Genomic DNA, 19,570 nt, shown 5'->3' on the forward strand with positions numbered 1-19,570 from the left:
AAAACAACATAATGGCACATTTTGGGGGTCGGTGAAACTAGCAGTGCAGCCAGAGAGATGGTAAAATGGTGAATTGAAGCCACATTTACAGACTAGGAGACCCTCGAGAACACACGCACAAACCCCCGCCCGTCTGAACTGAGAGTAAAACTATAAACTGAAAAAAATATGTTGCTTTTAAGATATTGCACTATGGTCATCAAATTAAATATTGGTGCTAGGGGTAGACCGATGTATCGGTCAGCCGATATATTGAGCCGATATTTCTCGTTTTTTATATATCAGCATTGGCTGATATCCATCCTTTGTAGGGCTGCTCAATTAATCGAATTTTAATCCCAATTATGATCTGAGTTTTGAACGATTACAAAAACTAAATCAGCTGATTAACTTCTCCTCCCTCTTGCGCTGGTCCGAGTTGCAAATCAAGCGCTCCTCCCACAGTGTTGCCAACTTAGCAAATTAGTTGCTATTCCTAACATCTTTTCAGACCCCCTTCTTGACTTTTTAAATTCTAAAAGTACCTAGCAAAGAATCTAGAAGCATCTCTGGTAGCCCTTAGCTACTTTCTGGAAAACTGTCGTCGACATTTCCTGCAGGTTAGCAAAACACTCCGCCTGCGCTCCGGACATTAAGAAAGGGAATGATGTAGTGATGTGCCGGTCGCAAAAAAAAAAGTCTCTCAAAGCCGGCTCCCTCTTGGATTAACCAGAGTGAGTGACACACACATTGTACCTGCAGGCTCCTGGGCCACTAAAAATGGCATAATGTGCACGTGTGTGGGGGGGGTGGGGGGATACAGCACACCTCCGATCGCTGTGGCTGGGACAAATATTACATTTACTGATGGGTCCTGTAAATATATAGTTTATAAATAGATAGGAATATGTTTTTCACACTGATAAATATTAATTAATCTCTCTGAGGACACGTTGCTAGTGTACTCTCTCCTACATTATGCAACATTTGTGATCATCACTAAAACATATATGTTTATATGTTTTTTATTTGTGTTTTAAATGCACTGTATAACTCTTGCTGTCAGTTTTTGCAAGATATTGGTTGGATATTTGGGTCTATAATGGTTAGGCTTAAATGAGTTAAACCACAACCCTTTGGGTCATAAACTATAAGCAAGTATTTTGGCCCTTTTATAAAGGAATCAGGAGTTGTTTTTGTGATTATCTTGTTTCTTTTTTTCTTATTTATTTTTTGTCCTGATTGTGCCCAGAACAATTTTATGACTGAATACATAAACAAACAAATAAAATTAATTGTAAAATTGTGTTAAATAATCGAGATCTCAATTTTAGTCACAATAATCATGATTATCATTTTTGCCATAATCGAGCAGTCCTAATACTTAGTAAAGCCCATTTAAACACAGGCACATCTCCAGGCAGCCCAGTGATATTGCAGAAGTTAATTTAAATGTGTATTTATTTTTCCTGAGTAACATCTGCATAACACATGCTCTAAAAGTTTAAATTTCCTTTTATATAACAGCTTTGAACATTGGTCGGTTTATTGATTTGTTTGGTTACCTTTACTTTGATGTCTGATTTTAACACTGAGCAGTGAACAAAATTAAGATTTAACAGTTGGTTAGTGGGACAGAGTTCAAAACTTTTTCAGCTTCAGAAATGTTGTGCATGAACTGATGATTGTAGTGATATTTTAGCATGAAAGTAAGGTGGAAACGCCTGGATATCAGCCATGAAAATCAGCACCATGAACTCAACATATCAGCATCGGTATCAGCAATAGAAAAACCAATATCGGTCAACTTCAAATTGGTGCATTAACTGTCTGATATTCGACATTCTGTGTTAAAGTGTGCATTCTGTGTTAAAACTATGACACTATCAAGATGGCTTTTATTAGCGGCAATCCAGCTGCTGCGGCACATCTGCAGCAGCTGGATTCTCTGGTTTTCTGAAACCGGCTTGTTGAAGCAGGATTTAGCTGACAGGTGGGCTGATATTTGTTTGATTACAAGAGCAATAGAAGGGATTTCCTGTCCAAAGCCTCCTTGGGTTAAATAAATGTTTCCATTTACTGTTATGCTTAGTTCTAGAAAATCTCAGTAATACACCATAATGCAGCCATTCTGGATGATATCAATGATTATTGCATTATTCTTCTTTGCTTACTTCTAAGAACAAAATGTTTTCTTTTTGTATCAGGTGGTCCCAAATCATTATTTCACTGTCTGATTTAGTCTTTGACCACTCCTGGACAGTATATTTTCCTCAGAATAGCAATGCCACCCTTTTTATGTTGCCTTAGGCAAAATCTCACACAGGATCCCCTTTCTCAGAGCACTTCAAGCCAGGTCTGAAATGCCTTCTGGCCATTACTGAAAGAACCAAGGTGGTATTGAGGTTTGCAGTTATCCTACCTATGAAATGCCTCTGATCCAGTAAGGGAAGCAATGACAGTATTGTAACGGTCAATGTGTGGTGAGGAAGTTGGTTTTGCACCTCTGTGTTGTGATAAGATAAACAGCCGTGACCAGTTGTAGACTTTCAGTTGGAAACTCTTACACACATTTAAAGCATCAAATCTAACAAATCAAGCTAGCTTTTGAACACAAACAGTCACATAATCCTCACCCCAGGTCCTAATGTCTTGTTGTCCTTGAGTTCAAATTGCGTTTGTCTTTTTGGGTAATTTGTCCTACAAATGAAGTGGTGTTCTTTTGCTGAATATGCAAGTGCGTAATGTTTGGAGGACCCATGTAAATATGGAAGTGCAGTGGTCTGGAGGGACGGACAACCAGATGGTTCAATTGTTCCGTTCAATCCGAGCCGTGTTATTGGCTGAAGTTTTCAGACAAATGCATTGAGTGTCTCTTGATTGCTTTTTTTCTTATTTTTTTCTTGCCTTGTTTAAAAAAAATGATTTAAGCTAGCTTGCAGATTTGCAGATGTTCCTTTCTAGCTTTAATGCTTCGTGCTCTATTTTAACACAGTAACATTCTACACCTCCTTTGGTTTTGAGGCCTGTTTCATGAGTAAAAGCTCAGTTCACCTCAACCACTTTAAGTGGTTCTGTCCGAACGGCCACAGGCTGCTTAAGGAGGTGTTCATTTTTATTGTAAAACAGTTCGATTAAAGTGGCTTAAATGTTACCACCAACTGAAGCATGGAGTTGCAGCTCAAGAGTTATTTCATTGCACTTGTTAATTTAATTTAATTTAATTTAATTTAATTTAATTTAATTTATTGGGTGTTCATCTTACTTCTACATACCCCTCTACTTCCTAGCACCTGAATATTTTGTTTTAATCCTATAAACCTGACTCTAGCACACAGCTTTGTCATTTCAGAAACGTTAGATACCACAAAGTATTTCCAAACCTTTTGTGTGTCTTAAGCCGTTCAGCCTCATGCACTGTTTTTAATCTCTTTTCATTTACCCCTCTCCCCCTTGTGCTTCACCATCCATCTTTAGGTTGTCAAACACAACCTACACTCTTCATAGTTCAGTCTGAAGCTTGCAGCGACTCAGACTCTGAATTATGATTACAATCAATGGTATGGCGGGTGCACCTCTTATCTCGGTGTGACACCGTGTTTAAAAGAGAAGAATGCATGGAGCCTGCATTGGAATTGAAAAACTTAAAGTATTTACATATTCCTGTGCTCATTTTTAAATGTTTACAAAGCTAATACAATTTGAAATCTTTTAATGAACTTCAACTCAACACGCTTTCTTGCTGTGTAAATTATGCCATACGAGTGAGCCGACTTCGAATTTGCTGTCAGGTCCGCTGCTCTCTCCAGTACAATGCTCTGGATTAGCAAGTGTTTTCCCTTTTTTCTGCTTGTGTATGAAGAGAAAGCTGAAATGCATTCCCTATGTGCAATTAAGCACAAGTCAAATCAGGCACTGTTTGTCATGCTCAGAATTTGCTTCCAGGCAGAAACAAAAGAGGGGAACACCAGGGTGATGCATCAGTTAGCTAACAAACTAACAAGCACTTAATTCATCTATGTCAACAGTCATTGGATTGGGCTAATTTGTAACAACTGATTAAACTGCAGAATTGTACCACCATCAACAGTGTGTGTTTGTGGTTGTTTACTTTTAATTGCTTTCTTGGTAGCCCAATCTTAAATTTATAAATCAACTTGATTTTCAGAACTATATGGCTCCAGAGTGACCTGAAGAAGCCTCTCTCATCCCTGAATGCCCATCTTGTATTTTTCTTTTAATTATATTTTTTCTAATCTGTGGTGCAATGCTTAAACGGAGTGGGGCATGTTGATATAGGGTGGCAAGGGGTAGACTCAGTAACAGCTGCCCCTGCGGTACATAACAAGGTTTATCCGCCTCTGCCTTGTCTCGTAAGCATCACTCTGCTGCTGGCCCTAGGGCAGAGTGCTGGCTGACACATGTGAGCCGCCCGCACTTCTCAGTGGCGTGTCATTCATGCTCTCATGTTGACACCAGGCCTCTGTGCCGCCTATAGACATGTCAACTTCCTCTTCTTTGCCTGCCACTCTTACCATCGATTCGATTTTTATTTATTTATTTTCCAATCAAACACATAAAAGTAACTCTGAACTGGCTCAGAGACAATTAAATATCATAATATATGAATTTGAGATTCACGCAAATGCCGACCACTTGACTTATTTCTATTATGTTCTTAAACATCACCCAGTTCGTTACTCCCATCATTACTACGATTTTAAAAAATGCTTGTTTGTTATTCATTTAGAGATGTTTATGTTTATGCATTTAACAGACGCTTTTGTCCAAAGCGACTTACAAGTTGTAATCGGCATGTTGCCCTTGAGGCTAACAATAACAACAACAGCAACAACAATAAACAATTTCCTGTCAGACATAGGTGGCAGTGAGGCAACATGATGAATCATGGAGAGGAGGGAACAAGGTGTGGACAGTAGAGAGGGGGGCGGGTGCAGGCAGGGTGCTAGTTTAGAAGATGCTCTCTGAAGAGCAGGGTCTTCAGGAGTTTCTTGAAAGTCGAAAAGGAAGCCCCTGTTCTTGTAGTGCTTGGTAGGTCATTCCACATTTGTGGAACGATGCATGAGAAGAGTCTGGATTGTCCTGAGCGTGGTGTAGGCACTGCTAGCCGATGATCCTGTGATGACCGGAGCGGCCGGGCCGAGACGTAAGCCTTTGCAAGAGGATTCAGGTAGATGGGAGCCGTAACATCTCGGACTTTGTATGCTAGTGTTAGCTATTTGAATTTGATGCGTGCTGCTAGCGGTAGCCAGTAGAGCTCAATGAGCAGAGGGCTGACGTGTGCTCTTTTTGGCTGATTGAAGACCAGACGCGCCGCTGCGTTCTGGACCATTTGAAGAGGTCTCACAGTACAGCCTGGAAGACCAATTAGAAGGGCATTGCAGTAATCGAGGCGGGAGATGACAGTAGATTGCACCAGGAGCTGGGTGGCATGTTGTGTTAAGTATGGTCTGATCTTTCGTATGTTATGCAGCGCAAAGCGGCATGAGCGAGCAACAGAGGCAACATGATCTTTAAAGGTCAGGTGTTCATCAATCACAACACCCAGATTTCAAACTGCCTTTGAAGGAGCCAGAGATAGGAAGTCATTTTGGATTGAGATATTGTGCTGTATGGATGGTTTTGCTGGGATGACAAGTAGTTCAGTTTTAGAGAGGTTGAGTTGGAGATGGTGGTGTAACGGAATGAAATGACTGTTTTCCACCTAAAAGTCCCATCCCCCCCACCCCCCACCCCAGCAAGAACTAATCTGCATGAGATATTGTTCAAGGTCTCATGCATTTGCTTCTAAACTGTTTTCCTTTCCAGCCCAAGAGAAGAATGAAGACAAAGGACTCTTTCTTTTTAATAAATCAAAGAACTCTATTTTTAATAAGCTAATCAAACAAAGTGTTAGTCAATAATAAAATGTGAACCAAATTGTGAAATGAAAATATTAATTACTTGATATTATTCCTACAGAATATAATAAGTAATTGAACTTTAAATGTTTCCACTAGAGACCAAACACACGTAAGGTTAAGCCACATCACACATTGCTTTTACTGATCCAATCAGAATCTGCCAGGTCTGACGGAGGCGTGGTTTTGTTGGTGCTTGGTAAATCTGTCATATTTTCATTCGACCGTAAATCAAAACATCCAAATTATAAAACTATGCCCACGTCATCTTTAACGCCAGTTCAAAGTGTTCTATAGAAGTTGTCGGGGTGGCCAATCCGTAACTTTACTCTTCAGCCGAAAGAACCAACGACAAGATGGATCAAATCTGTTGCTGTTCCAACTGCTGCAAAGGTTCCTTTCAGAATAAAAGCTGAACCATCACGACCCCGATTTGGGTCTTGCTAGATGCCAATAAACTGCCATGACCCAGAATTATCTCAAAGACTGGTCTGGTCGGCAACGCTGCTTTTCCTACCGGCTTCGGTTCCAGAGAGGGTCAAGCTGGACCTCGACATTCCTGATCTAGATGCGGACTTCCGCCAAGTGTACGTAGACCGACAGAATGGTGTCTTATGTGTTTATAAATCTCCAAATCAAAGCTTAGCGTGAAGACATCATCTTCCCTCCCATCAGAACTAACCGTTTCTCCAGATTTGGTGGTTCTGAACAACATTCCACACTACACCATTTTCCGTCTCAATTCACCTTAGTTACACCATACATTTAGTTTTTAAAGTTAGTCTAGTTTTAATTTGTTTAGTAATAAATCTTTAAACTTTTAAAATTTGACTCTTTGTGTCTGAGTTAATACGAAGTTTTTACATAATCCCTGCAAAAAAAAAAGTTCCAATTTTCTGGTTAAAAGTACCCAAAGATCCATAAGATTGATTTCATATTTACTATGGAATCTCATGTCTTATGGTTCATTAAATAGATGTAAATTAACCCTTTACAGTGGGATTTCATCCATTTTGATATGTCAGAGAGACAGTTTGATATTCGTGCAGAGACAGTATGGCCATCCGGTGGAAATGACAGATAGACCTGGGTGTTGTCTGCATAGCAGTGGTAGGAGAAGCCATGTGATCGAATGATCTCACCCAGTGAGGTGGTGTATATGGCAAAGAGAAGAGGTCCTAGTACAAAGCCCTGGGGGACTCCTGTGGCAAGATGGTGCACGGTAAAGGATTGTCCAAGTCAAGATACACTGAATGATCGTCTTGTGAGGTACGATTCAAACCAGGCAAGATAAGCTATGTGCCCAATTCAATTCAAGTTTATTTATATAGCACCAAATCACGACAATAGTCGTCTCAAGGCCCTTCACATAGTAAACATTCCAATGCAGGTCAGTTCATAAAGCCAATCAGAAAAATGTGTCCTAGTGGTCAGTATGTCCTCCAGCAGTCTAAGCCTATAGCATCATAACTACAGAGGTAACTCTGGGTAACCTAGCCTTTTAGATGGAGGCATGTTGGAGGCAGGGCAACCTCTACAATTTGTACTTTGGTCTGCTTCCCCATCTCCATCAATACCTACTAACCTTTCTGTCTTTCTTCATGTCTACATGTTGGTACACACACATCTGCACTCTTCACTCGAGTTCACACATTTTGGCAATTCTCAGCAGTTTACAACCCTCAGGCAGAGTCACTTTGTTGTGAACCGATAACAGCTCTGCTTCTTCCCCGCAATCACATTGTGCAGCTCGATGCCTGCTCCTACAGTCTTTTATATTCAACTCAAATTTAAAGATAAACTGGAGACGAATCTATGAATGGGTCAGACGATGTTATGTACAGTACCTCTGCTCTAGACCAGAGTTTGGAGAAAATGGGAATCACTATTTTTAACTGGTAAACATATCTTGTGTACATGCAATGCAGTAAAATCATGCAACGCCAGCTAGCAAGTTTTCTTGCAACGTTACACTAAATTTTCTGTTCAAAGAATTTCTCTAAAAGTAAAGTAACTGTTTTTTGTTAGATTTGTTAGACATGTCACTGAATTATTTATTTAATTATTTATCAAAGCTTGAAGTTAGCAAACCACTTATTTGATAATTTGTATAAATAAACTGATATACTGAAGCGACTTCTGCTCAAACTTTTTGTTGCCATAGAGCTTTAGAGTAATTTATTGTTATTGTGACAGCAATTTACATTTTAAAATTCCACAAAAATAAAGTTAAAATGTTTCATATAAAATGAAATATCATTGCACGCAACCCCCTTGGCCTCTTTGCAGTAAAAATAGAGATCCAGTGCCTTAATAAACATTTAGGCAACGATTGTGTCTGTGATCTTTAGTCTTGTACAATTTATCTGCATGGTTTCTGTTTGTATTCATCTGAAAAATGTTTATTATTTTACAGTTGAGAAAGATTGCAGGTTGGCTACAACGTGGTGTGTGTGTGTGTGTGTGTGTGTGTGTGTGTGTGTGTGTGTGTGTGTGTGTGTGTGTGTGTGTGTGTGTGTGTGTGTGAATGATCCACTCTAGTGTAAAGGGCTTTGGAGTCCACTTACTCAGAAGGGCACTATACTGCAAGTGTGGGTCATGTATCATTTATCATTTAAAGTCATATTATTCATCATCACAAACTGGTGAAATTACAACATCGCATGTGACCCGTCCCCGAGGGGAGCAGTGAGCTTGTGAGCTATTTGGTATCAGGCCCCTTAATGCTGGGTCCCATTTGTGACTGTATGACGGGGATCTGAACCCTGATCTCCCAGTCCCAAGGCGGACGCTCTACCACTAGGACACTGAAAAGACTAAATATTTTACATGTTCTCTAAAACCAATAATTTAAGGCTTTCCATGCAAATCTTGACTATAGTTGCCTAGGACAGTTTTAGTTTTAAAACATTTTGCAAGGGTGCCATTCATAACAATTATTCTATTGCTGATTAGTTTCTTATGAGAACATGTAATCAAAGACAATCTGGCTGACTGACAATCGCTGTCTTTCTTTTAGATTTAACATTTTAAAACCTTTCAATGTCTATGGTTCTTCTAAAGCTAATGAGATAAGTTGTTTAAGAAATTCCCAGCACACTATTCCCATAGTTTCTGAAGTTCTTCGTGGGTGCATCAGCCCTGCTACACACTATCTGGATGTCGAGGTCTAACTTGTACAGAACAATAGAATTCCTCAAGAATGTTTTGCTCAATCAAAGATTACCTTGAAGAATTTTTTTGTCTCTGGTGTGGCCAGCTTGCATTGTTCAGTTTTTTATTTCATCTCATCAGCTATTAATTACAATATGTTTGCTCCATTTCTTCCTAAGGGGCATACCATGTGTTTTGTTGAATTTTTAGAAGGATTTTGATTGATAAAATCCATTTAGACCATGTTGTTTTACTTTGGAAAACAACATCTTGTCTGTAGTTTATGTATGCATCAGGCTCAGCAGAACTGGCCACAAGGTTTCAGCCTGAATAAATAAAAGAATAAAAGAATACATAAAAGTTTTATTTAATAGGAAAAATAGGACAATTGGCCTAGTAGGGCTTGACTCAACATAAATGATCTTAGATATATTGGACTTGGTTTAACATGACTTAAAACAAGCTGCTTGACTTGGCCCAGCTTGGATGGCTTGCCATGATTAAACATAGCTAACTTGACATAACTAGAAATTACTTTGACTAACTTAACTGAAGCTATTGTGAAACTGAAAACTAGCGGTGTCTGGTCAGCATAAAGGCTGAAGCTACATTAAGCTTATGGCCTGCATGAAGGATGTAGGTGATGTGGAATAAGAGCTTCTACTTCTTGAACGCCCAAGGGGTGTATTGCTGCCAGAACGACATTAACACAGCAATCAATCACACTCACAGCCTCGCATACACCCCAATCGCTCACAGAAAACTCAGCAGTGCCCTCACCCTATGCCAATCCACCACATCCAACAAGGTCCGCAGACTAAACACAGACACTCCTGCAGCGCCTAAAAAAGCCAAACAAGGCAGGCACTCCATTCAACCGCGAATCAGCAGCAACGCAAAACAACGTGTCCCGCCGTCTCGAGTTCCTCACAGTCTCAGGTGTCGTCTGGGTGCTTGCCCACTAAAAACAACTCACCCTGAAGACAGACTTGCCCCGACCACTATCCGGTCAAAACCACAGAGTCCCCCCTCCCACAAATGAGATCCAACCTGTGACCGTCCACCTGGCATAAGAGCTGTGGCAGCAGGAAGCTTAAATCATGGCGACAACAGTCAGAACCTATCGCGCTCAGGGTGAACGTAGTTGGGTGCTTAGGCTTAAGGGAGAACTTGAAAACAGATCAGGGATTTATATCATCACAGTATCTTTTATATGCAGAAATGTGCTAGAACTTAGAGGTCATTGAATATCAAAATCAAAACAACTGATTGTCTCCACTCTATTGTTCATAACTCAGACCATTAGATAGCTTCCGCTCCTAGGGATACCCCGTAACTGTGATATTGACTGTGTAATAGAATCTGACAGTCCCAAATTGTGTTTTTAAGTGTTATTCCCAAAACACTGAGTCGGATTTCCTGCTGGTACTGTGAACCAATGTCAAACATGAAATATGAACTGCAGCAGATGGCATATCATGAAAAACAAACAGCAAAGCATGCAACAATAAGAAAAAAAGAATCACTAAATGTTTTCACAGCGAAATGACATTATCAGCTTGAAACATCCCTCACTAAGCACAGGATTCCCCTCTATTTATGGAAGCTGTAATTCCTGTGAGGCATGCTGACAGTTATATATGCAGTACATTGTTACACATAATGGTCAAGCAAAACAATAAAATAAAATATTTTATGTAATTATTTTAGATATTTTTTCTGTACTAAGCTGTTTGATTATTTTTATTTTTGCTGTTCTTTTGTTTAGTGTAAAGGTAACAACAATACAGTAAACACTTTTGACATCTCAGCTACATCTGTTTTAAGCAGCTTGTCTTATCAGCTCTCATGCAGCATCATCAAAGATATTCATTTAAATCTGAGGGAAAATGGCGCTGGTGATTTATAAATGACTGAAAACAAGCCAATGTATACATGAGAACCAACACAAAGGCAAAGAGAGTCACCTATCATAATGGGAGTTATTTATCTACTTCAGATTTCTCCAGTGACACTTTATGAAAACTCCATGGGACAATACAGCTAAAAATCTTTATAAAGTGTAGAGGATTTCTTGTTGTCAAAACAGACACTTACCGAAGGCGTTCTAGTCCCCAAAGTTTGTGTCCATAAACAAGAGTAAAACGAAGCCTGCAGAGAAGATATGCTTCCATTTTTAGCCCTTCTTCTTGTGCACCTGCAGAAACTCGTGGTAAGTCTTTAGAATGAGTTATTGTGCATCACCATGCAGGTATTTTTGGATATGTGGAGATATTTGGCATCACTCAGAGAAAGTCTTAATAATTTATTTATAATTTTTTATGTTTGTTTTCTCCAACATTGTACACCTAAATGTATTCACCGGAGAGAATAAAATTTGTGACAGCAGGAATTATGGGCAAATTAAAACTGTATCTTCATTAAAACATAGAAATGAATAAAAGCATACATTTGTCCTTTGTTTATCACCAGGGTTATATTCTAAAAAAATTGCGAAGTAGCCAGCTTTTTTTTTTCTTTTTTGCCATTAATATAAATGTTTTAGGCTGCAAAACCCCTCATTCAAAAGGAAAAAAAAGTCCCATCAGTTGTCACACACACTGATGTGTGTGTGAAATCTGTTCTCTGCATTTGACCCATCCCCTGGGGGAGCGGTGAGGTGCAGACACAGCCGTGCTCGGGAACCATTTGGTGGTTTAATCCCCCAATCCAACCCCTTAATGCTGAGTGTCAAACAGGGATGCATTGGGTCCCATTTTTTCTAAGTCTTTGGTATGACCCGACTAGGAATTGAACCCCTGATCTCCCAGTCTCAGGGTGGACACTCTACCACTAGACCACTGAGCTGACCACACTTTATACACTTTTCTCTGACAGGCGTTAACATTTTCACACTTTTCTCTCACTTTTCTCACACTCTCAATGCCCTAATCATGCACTGTAAAAAGGTAAATAATAAAAATAAAGCATGTACAATTCTGCTCAAAGTAAGTATTGTTTTCAGGTGTATTTATCAGTTTTCTTCTAACTGATTTACTAAACTGAGCTGCCTGAACACTTTTATGTGTTGCCTGAATGTTTTGGCAGACAATAACACCACTAGAATACAGAACACTGAATATATTACAACTATAGCAACACCATGAAAACAGAAACCAGATGCACCACTCCGTGCGTTTGATTTGGTTTGGGTCCAGCATTCCACTCCTCCTTGGTCCCTGCTCGCTGCTATCACTGTAACGTTTAAAACCAGGAAAGACCCTGGATGTGTACTCACCAAGTAAAGCATTTTCAGATGGTCATATTTAATGCTTGCTCATCCAGCCGTCAACATTTTCTTGTTTTAAACATAAATTGTTCAACTATTATCAACCTATATGTTTACCATTAGCTTGTTCAAATATACAGGTGCTGGCCAGTAAATTAGAATATCATCAAAAGGTTGAAAATATTTCAGTAATTCCATTCAAAACGTGAAACTTGTACATTATATTCATGCAATGCACACAGACCAATGTATTTCCGATGTTTATTACGTTTAATTTTGATATTTATAGGTGACAACCAATGAAAACATCAAATCTGGTATCTCAGAAAATTAGAATATTCTAAAGGCCAATGAAAAAATGTTTGTTTCTCTAATGTTGGCCAACTGAAAAGAATGAACATGAAAAGAATGTGCATGTATAGCACTCAATACTTAGTCGGGGCTCCTTTTGCCTCAATAACTGCAGTAATGCGGCGTGGCATGGACTCGATCAGTCTGTGGCACTGCTCAGGTGTTATGAGAGCCCAGGTTGCTCTGATAGTCGTCTTCAGCTCCTCTGCATTGTTGGGTCTAGCGTATTGCATCCTCCGCTTCACAATACCCCATAGATTTTCTATGGGGTTAAGGTCAGGCGAGTTTGCTGGCCAATCAAGGACAGGGATACCATGGTCCTTGAACCAGGTGCTGGTGGTTTTGGCACTGTGTGCAGGTGCCAAGTCCTGTTGAAAGGTGAAGTCTGCATCCCCATAAAGTTGGTCAGCAGCAGGAAGCATGAAGTGCTCTAAAACTTCCTGGTAGACGGCTGCATTGACCCTGGACCTCAGGAAACAGAGTGGGCCAACACCGGCAGATGACATGGCACCCCACACCATCACTGACGGTGGAAACTTTACACTGGACCTCATGCAACGTGGATTCTGTGCTTCTCCGCTCTTCCTCCAGACTCTGGGTCCTTGATTTCCAAAGGAAATGCAGAACTTGCTTTCATCAGAAAACATAACTTTGGACCACTCAGCATCAGTCCAGTCCTTTTTGTCCTTGGCCCAGGCGAGACGCTTCTTGTGCTGTTTCTTGTTCAGGAGTGGCTTGACACACGGAATGCGACACCTGAATCCCATGTCTTTCATGAGTCTCCTCGTGGTGGTTCTTGAAGCGCTGACTCCAGCTGCAGTCCACTCTTTGTGGATCTCCCCCACATTTTTGAATGGGTTTGTCGTCACAATTCTCTGCAGGGTGCGGTTATCCCTAGAGCTTGTACACTTTTTTCTACCACATTTTTTCCGTCCCTTCGCCTGTCTGTTAATGTGCTTGGACACAGAGCTCTGCGAACAGCCAGCTTCTTTAGCAATCACCTTTTGTGTCTTGCCCTCCTTGTGCAAGGTGTCAATGATTGTCTTTTGGACAGCTGTTAAGTCAGAAGTCTTCCCCATGATTGTGGTGCCTTCAAAACAAGACTGAGGGACCTTTTAAAGGCCTTTGCAGGTGTTTTGAGTAAATCAGCTGATTAGAGTGGCAGCAGGTGTCTTCTATATTCAGCCTTTTCAGAATATTCAAATTTTTTGAGATACCAAATTTGGAGTTTTCATTAGTTGTCACTTATGAATATCAAATTTAAATGTAATGAACATTGGAAATACATTGGTCATTGTGCATTGCATGAATATAATGTACAAGTTTCACGTTTTGAATGGAATTACTGAAATATTTTCAACCTTTTGATGATATTCTAATTTACTGGCCAGCACCTGTAGGCTCCACACTCTGATTGGTTCTTTTCTCGTCTAGACCCACCAGGTCTAAATCTTATGGAGCATCTGTGGCAAGACTTGAATACTGCTGTACCAAAATACTCTCCATCCAATCTGGGTTAGCTTGAGCTGTTTTACAGCAAATAATGGACAAAAATGTCAATATTTGGTATTGGTACTGCATCCGCACTGATGTGGCCATTGTAATGGGCTGTCTGTCAGAAGGCAAAGCTCTCAATTTACTGGTTGATGTACGATCTACCCTCACTTATGGTCGCAAGCTTTGGGTAGTGACCAGTAGAATGAGATCATGGATACAAGTGCCTGAAATGAGTTTTCTCCGCAGGTTGTCTGGGCTCTCCTGTAGAGATAGGGTAAGAAGATTGGTCATCTGGGAGGGGCTTGGGGTAGATCCGCTGCTCCTCCTTATTGACAGGAGCCAGTTGAGGTGGCTCAGGCATCTGGTTAGGATGCCTCCTGAACGCCTCCCTGGTAATGTTTTCCGGGCACGTCCAACCGGGTGGAGACCCACAGGACGACTCAGGACACGCTGGAGGGACTATGTCCCTTGGCTGGCCGGGAAACGCCTTGGGATACCCACAGGGCAGCTGGCCCAAGTGGCTGGGGAGAGGGAGGTCTGGCTTTCCCTGCTTAGGCTGCTGCCCCCGTGAACCGACTCCAGATAAGCAGAAAACAATGGATGGATGGATGGATGGATGGATGGATGGATGGACGGACGGACGGACGGACGGACTTACAGCTATTTGCATAAATGTTTTGAAACATTGTATCAGTTTTATTCCACTTCACAATTATGTACTATTTTGTGTTAGTCTATCACAGAAAACTTAATTAAAAACAATTATGTTTGTGGTTGTGTCAAATTGAGTAAATGTTTAAGGGTTTTAAATACTTTTGAAATAGTAAGTACATTTACATGGCAAAATTAATATATATTTTTGCTATTCATACTCAGAAAAGCAACAACTTTGAAATTATAGCTGGTATTTTGGCTTTGTAAATAAAGCATGCTGGATATCTAGTCAACTATGTCCCATATTATCTCTGGACCCTTTGTTTATTTTGTCCCTCAGTGTGGAAGTGAACATGATCTCATATATAAATGGATGGTATCGTGCACAGGATAACAAACGGCTATCTTTACCATGCAAATGTATGTAAAAACAATATTAAAGTCCCAACGTTAAGCTGCAGCAACTACACTGCTAATTAAATAAAAATAACTTTTATGTTTTCTCATCAGTGTTTTTGTTCTGAAAGATGGGTCCACATGAAAATCAGTACACATTTGAGCTTGGAAATCCAGCAGTAAATTGAGCTCCCTATGGGTGACCATGGATAAATAATAGAAAAAATATGAAACCACAAAGTGAAAAAATTAAATAAAGGGAATTTGGGAGCATCGGTTTACATATCCAAAGCAGACCAGTTGTGTACAAATCGCTCTTCTCACATGCATACAAATATTGTATAACAACCTATGTATGCATCTGAAATAATTCCGTAGTTGTGGTTCTGGACTATTGCCACTCTGTTGGATTAGACTGTCATGATTTTTGGTCCCTGTCATTTCAGATTTCCTCCAGTCAAAGAGTTGGTTCCAACTGGCACTCCAGTGGGGACGATTCTAGCGGCTGCTGCTACCAATCAGACCATCTACTATTCTATTGTTGGAGGAAATGAACTTGGTATGAGCTTTATTATGCAGAAAATTCACCCTAAATTATTGTTTTTCTTTGGGTTATTAAACTGGATTGTGTTGTTTCCTTACACTCCATGTGTCACAATGCGAGTAGGGGGGAGGTTAGGACCCAAGATGCAGAGCCAGGGAGACACGAGGCAGGAGTTGAAATAAATGTAAAAATCCTGTATTTGGAGCGATTGTCCAAAAGTAAATCCAATAGGGCAGGAAGCCAAATTATAAGGGATAATCGTCCAAAGTAAAACTCCAAATAGGGCAGGAAGCCAAAAGCATAAATCCTAATTCTTAATGCGTAAATCCTAGAGACCAAGTGCTCCTTTTAAAGAGCAGACCTGGAGATATCCAAAAACCAAGAGACCTAGAGATTTCCTTATACCTAGAGACCAAGAGAGGGAACGAGAACAACGCTGACACAAACAATGGACTGACAAACACAGAAAGACAGGACAGGGTTTTTATACTCAGGGGCTGGGTGATTTGGAGGATTGGGCACAGGTGATGTTAATAACCAAGAGGAGGAGCAGAACAGGGCAGGTGAGGAAGGCCCCAACTAAAACCTGTTAAACAAAGCTACTGAACTAAATAACTTGAAACACGTGTAGAAATAAGACACTGGAGAACTAAAGATAATAAAACTAATGATCTAGGAGTAATAAAACCAAAACACTGGAAGACAGGGAAGGATGATACCTAAAGGGAGAAACAAACTAGACAATCTACAATAACAGAAAACTAATGATAAGAAAAGTGACTAAGGGAAAACATGAGGGAAACCTGGAGAGAACCTGGAGGGGGCTGGGGACCACAGGGAGGCACCTGAGGGGGGATGCAGACAAGGAGACACATGAGGAACACAAGGAGACACATAAGGGGAACCTAGAGAGGGATGGAGAACACAAGGAGACACATGATGAGGGGGACGCAAAACGCAGACCATGACAACATGTCCAAACATGTTTCTCAGTTACTGATAGACTGAGTTTGCAGTATAAAGCATTTCTATTGCATTTTTTTTACAATGGTAAACATGAAAACTTTGTTTATTTCTAATAAGATGCAGATGAGTTTTGGAATAAAAAGAAACCCAGGTTACTTTCAAATGTTAAAGTATACAGTTTTCAGTGCAGTTTGTCTTTCAACATCAGTGTATGTATATATATATATATATATATATATATATATATATATATATATATACACATACATATATATATATATATATATACACATACATATATATATATATATATATATATATATATATATATATATATATATATACATACATATATATATATATATATATATCATTATACATTTTTATTTAGTTTTTTGCACCACAAAGTCTGAAGAGGATTATTACTCCCAAGCGTGAGAGTAGGGTAAGCTAAGGTTATTCAGCCCCAAGCAGGAAATATATATTCACATCAGGAAAGTGAAGAATAAAGAAAAGAAAACTTCTTGTCAGAACTCTCATATTGTTTTGCACTTGGAACAACTCCTGTGGTGATCTTTCAACGCAAAGCAAAACAATTCTGAATTAGGAAGTGCAATTTAAAGAATAAGCTCTGTTTAATCACTTTTTCTCTCTTTGCTACTTGCTTCTAGGTCACTTTAGGGTGAACAACAGGACAGGTGTCATCTCCACTGCAAAACGTCTGGACTATGAGAACATTACCAGCTATGTCCTCAGGGTACAGGCAGACTCCATGTTGGTTGTCATGTCCAACCTGCGTGTGCCTTCTAAAAGTAAGACTTGTCAGCAATTACTAAAGTAGCTGTTGTTGTTTTGTCTTTTGCTAGTGAACCTTTTTTTTCTGTTACATATGAAATGGCAAAAACGTTTTTTAATCACTATTAGTAAAAATAATTGGCTATGGCTGAAAAGAATATGGAAAATAAACTTGTTAGCTAAGATGTCTATACTTCTGAAGACACACCAGAAGCATAACCATCAGTAGTTTGGCTGAGTATTCTTGTTTTATATTGAATAACACTAGTGCGGCTTACATTTTAGGACATCCTCTGTCGTGTTCTGTGTCCTCGTGGTCCCCAGCCCCCTCCTGGTTCCCCTCATGTGTCCTCTAATCTTCTGTGCCCCTTTTGGTCCCCAGCTTCTCCAGGTTTCCCTCTAGTCACTTCACTTATCATTAGTTTTCTGTTATTTTAGATTATGTAGTTCATATCTCCCTTTAGTGTATTGTGTTTCTTCCCCATTTAAGTATGATCCTCTCCTGCCTTAGTATAATTAGTTCTGTCACTCTGAGGTCATGAGTTTATTTGTCTTTAGTCTTATTTCTACAGTGTTTAGGTTTATTTACATTCAGTAGCTTTGTCTTACAGAGTTTGGGTCTGGTTTCCTCACCTGCCCTTTTGTGCTCCTCCTCTCAGTTATCAATCTCACCTGTGCCCAATTCCCTTAATCACCCAGCCCCTGTGTATAAAACCCTGTCTTGTCTCTCAAGCCCTTTTCAGATAGACATTCTGGAACATTTGTGGACAATTCAATCTGGTTTTTAACCGGAACTGTGTTTTCAGACGCACCACTTTTGTACCAGAACTTGTCCTTTCGGCTGCGTTCACACAGCAGGGAAAAGTTCCAGATGTCTGACGGCGGCGGGGTGATGGTGGGGGGGTGGGGGGAGAGAGAATCGGACTCATGTTAAGAAGAAGAAGAAGAAGAAGAAGAAGAAGAAAATATCATTTCTATAGCACCTCTCAAGAAAAAAATCACGAGGCGCTTAAGCTTAATTTTGCGCAAACGAAGACGCATAAGAGACCTGGATGATGAAGCTCAATGGTTAAAGGAATCACTGAAGCGGTGTGAAGCGCTCCGTCGCGCGTCTAGGCGGTACCGTAGGAAGCGAGCTGCCATGGTTCGCCGCATTCTGCAGGAGCGGGCTCTAGGTGCGCACAGCGTCCCCGGTCCCCTCCTCCTCCCCCTCCCCCTTGTCCGGAACTCTACCTCACCAGTCTGAATCAGCCACCCTGTCCGTAACAAGTCCGGACCTGTTACTAGGGGCTTCGTCCGGATAAATTCCGGAACACGTTATCCGGATGTTTGTATTCAGACACAAAGGTCTTACGGACAGAGTCCGGAACATTTCCGTTTTTCATGGCCTGTCTGAAGGGGGCTTCAGTGTTTGTCGGTCCATTGTTGTTGTCAGTGTTGTTCTGTTCCCCCTCGTGAAACTCTAGGCTTTGCTCATCAAGGAGCTTTTTGTTTTTGTCAGTCGGGTTACTGACTTTAGGCTTGGCTTCCTGCCCCTTTGGAACTCACTCATCATCCAAAATAAAGGAATTGTCATTCATACGACTGCTCCTGCTTTGAGTGATTCTGGTGTTCTGCATTGTGGGTCAATCCTCCTCCTTCTCAACATGACATCCTCAGGTCTCAGGTGTCAAACATCACACCATAGAGATAAAAGCCTCAGGTTTCATTCAAAAACCCATCAGACTTCTGACTAAATAGTGTCAGTCAAAAAGGTATTGGAGGAAAAAAAGCACCAGACAAAAAGGAATCAGGATAAACACTTTCAGGGAAAAAAAAAGAGTCAAACTAAAAGCCTTTAGGAAATAAGTTGTCAAACCAAAAGTTGTAAGAAAAAAGTTGTCAAACCAAAAGTCCCTCACCTCACCTCACCTTCCTCCACTTATCCGGGGTTTGAGTTGTGGGGGCAGCATCCCAAGTAGGGCCTCCCAGGCAATCCTTTCCCCGGCCAAGTCGGCCAGCTCCTCAGCTTGGACACCCAGGCGTTCCCTGGCCAACCTACAGATG

General features: G+C 40.4%; 1 protein-coding gene across 5 annotated transcripts in view; it reads left to right on the top strand.

The window, feature by feature from the left end:
- Nucleotides 1–19,570, top strand: part of LOC107376025 (protocadherin-15) — a 383,296-nt gene that overhangs the window by 319,680 nt on the left and 44,046 nt on the right. For all 5 annotated transcript variants that reach the window (XM_070542556.1, XM_070542554.1, XM_070542553.1 and 2 more), the window contains 2 exons: nucleotides 15,666–15,778; nucleotides 17,401–17,541. In XM_070542556.1, coding sequence (XP_070398657.1) covers nucleotides 15,666–15,778; nucleotides 17,401–17,541 — 254 coding nt within the window. The remainder of the gene's footprint in view (nucleotides 1–15,665; nucleotides 15,779–17,400; nucleotides 17,542–19,570) is intronic.

This window comes from Nothobranchius furzeri, chromosome 12 (genome assembly GCF_043380555.1).
Source record: "Nothobranchius furzeri strain GRZ-AD chromosome 12, NfurGRZ-RIMD1, whole genome shotgun sequence".
In the NCBI taxonomy this organism is placed as follows: Eukaryota; Metazoa; Chordata; class Actinopteri; order Cyprinodontiformes; family Nothobranchiidae; genus Nothobranchius; species Nothobranchius furzeri.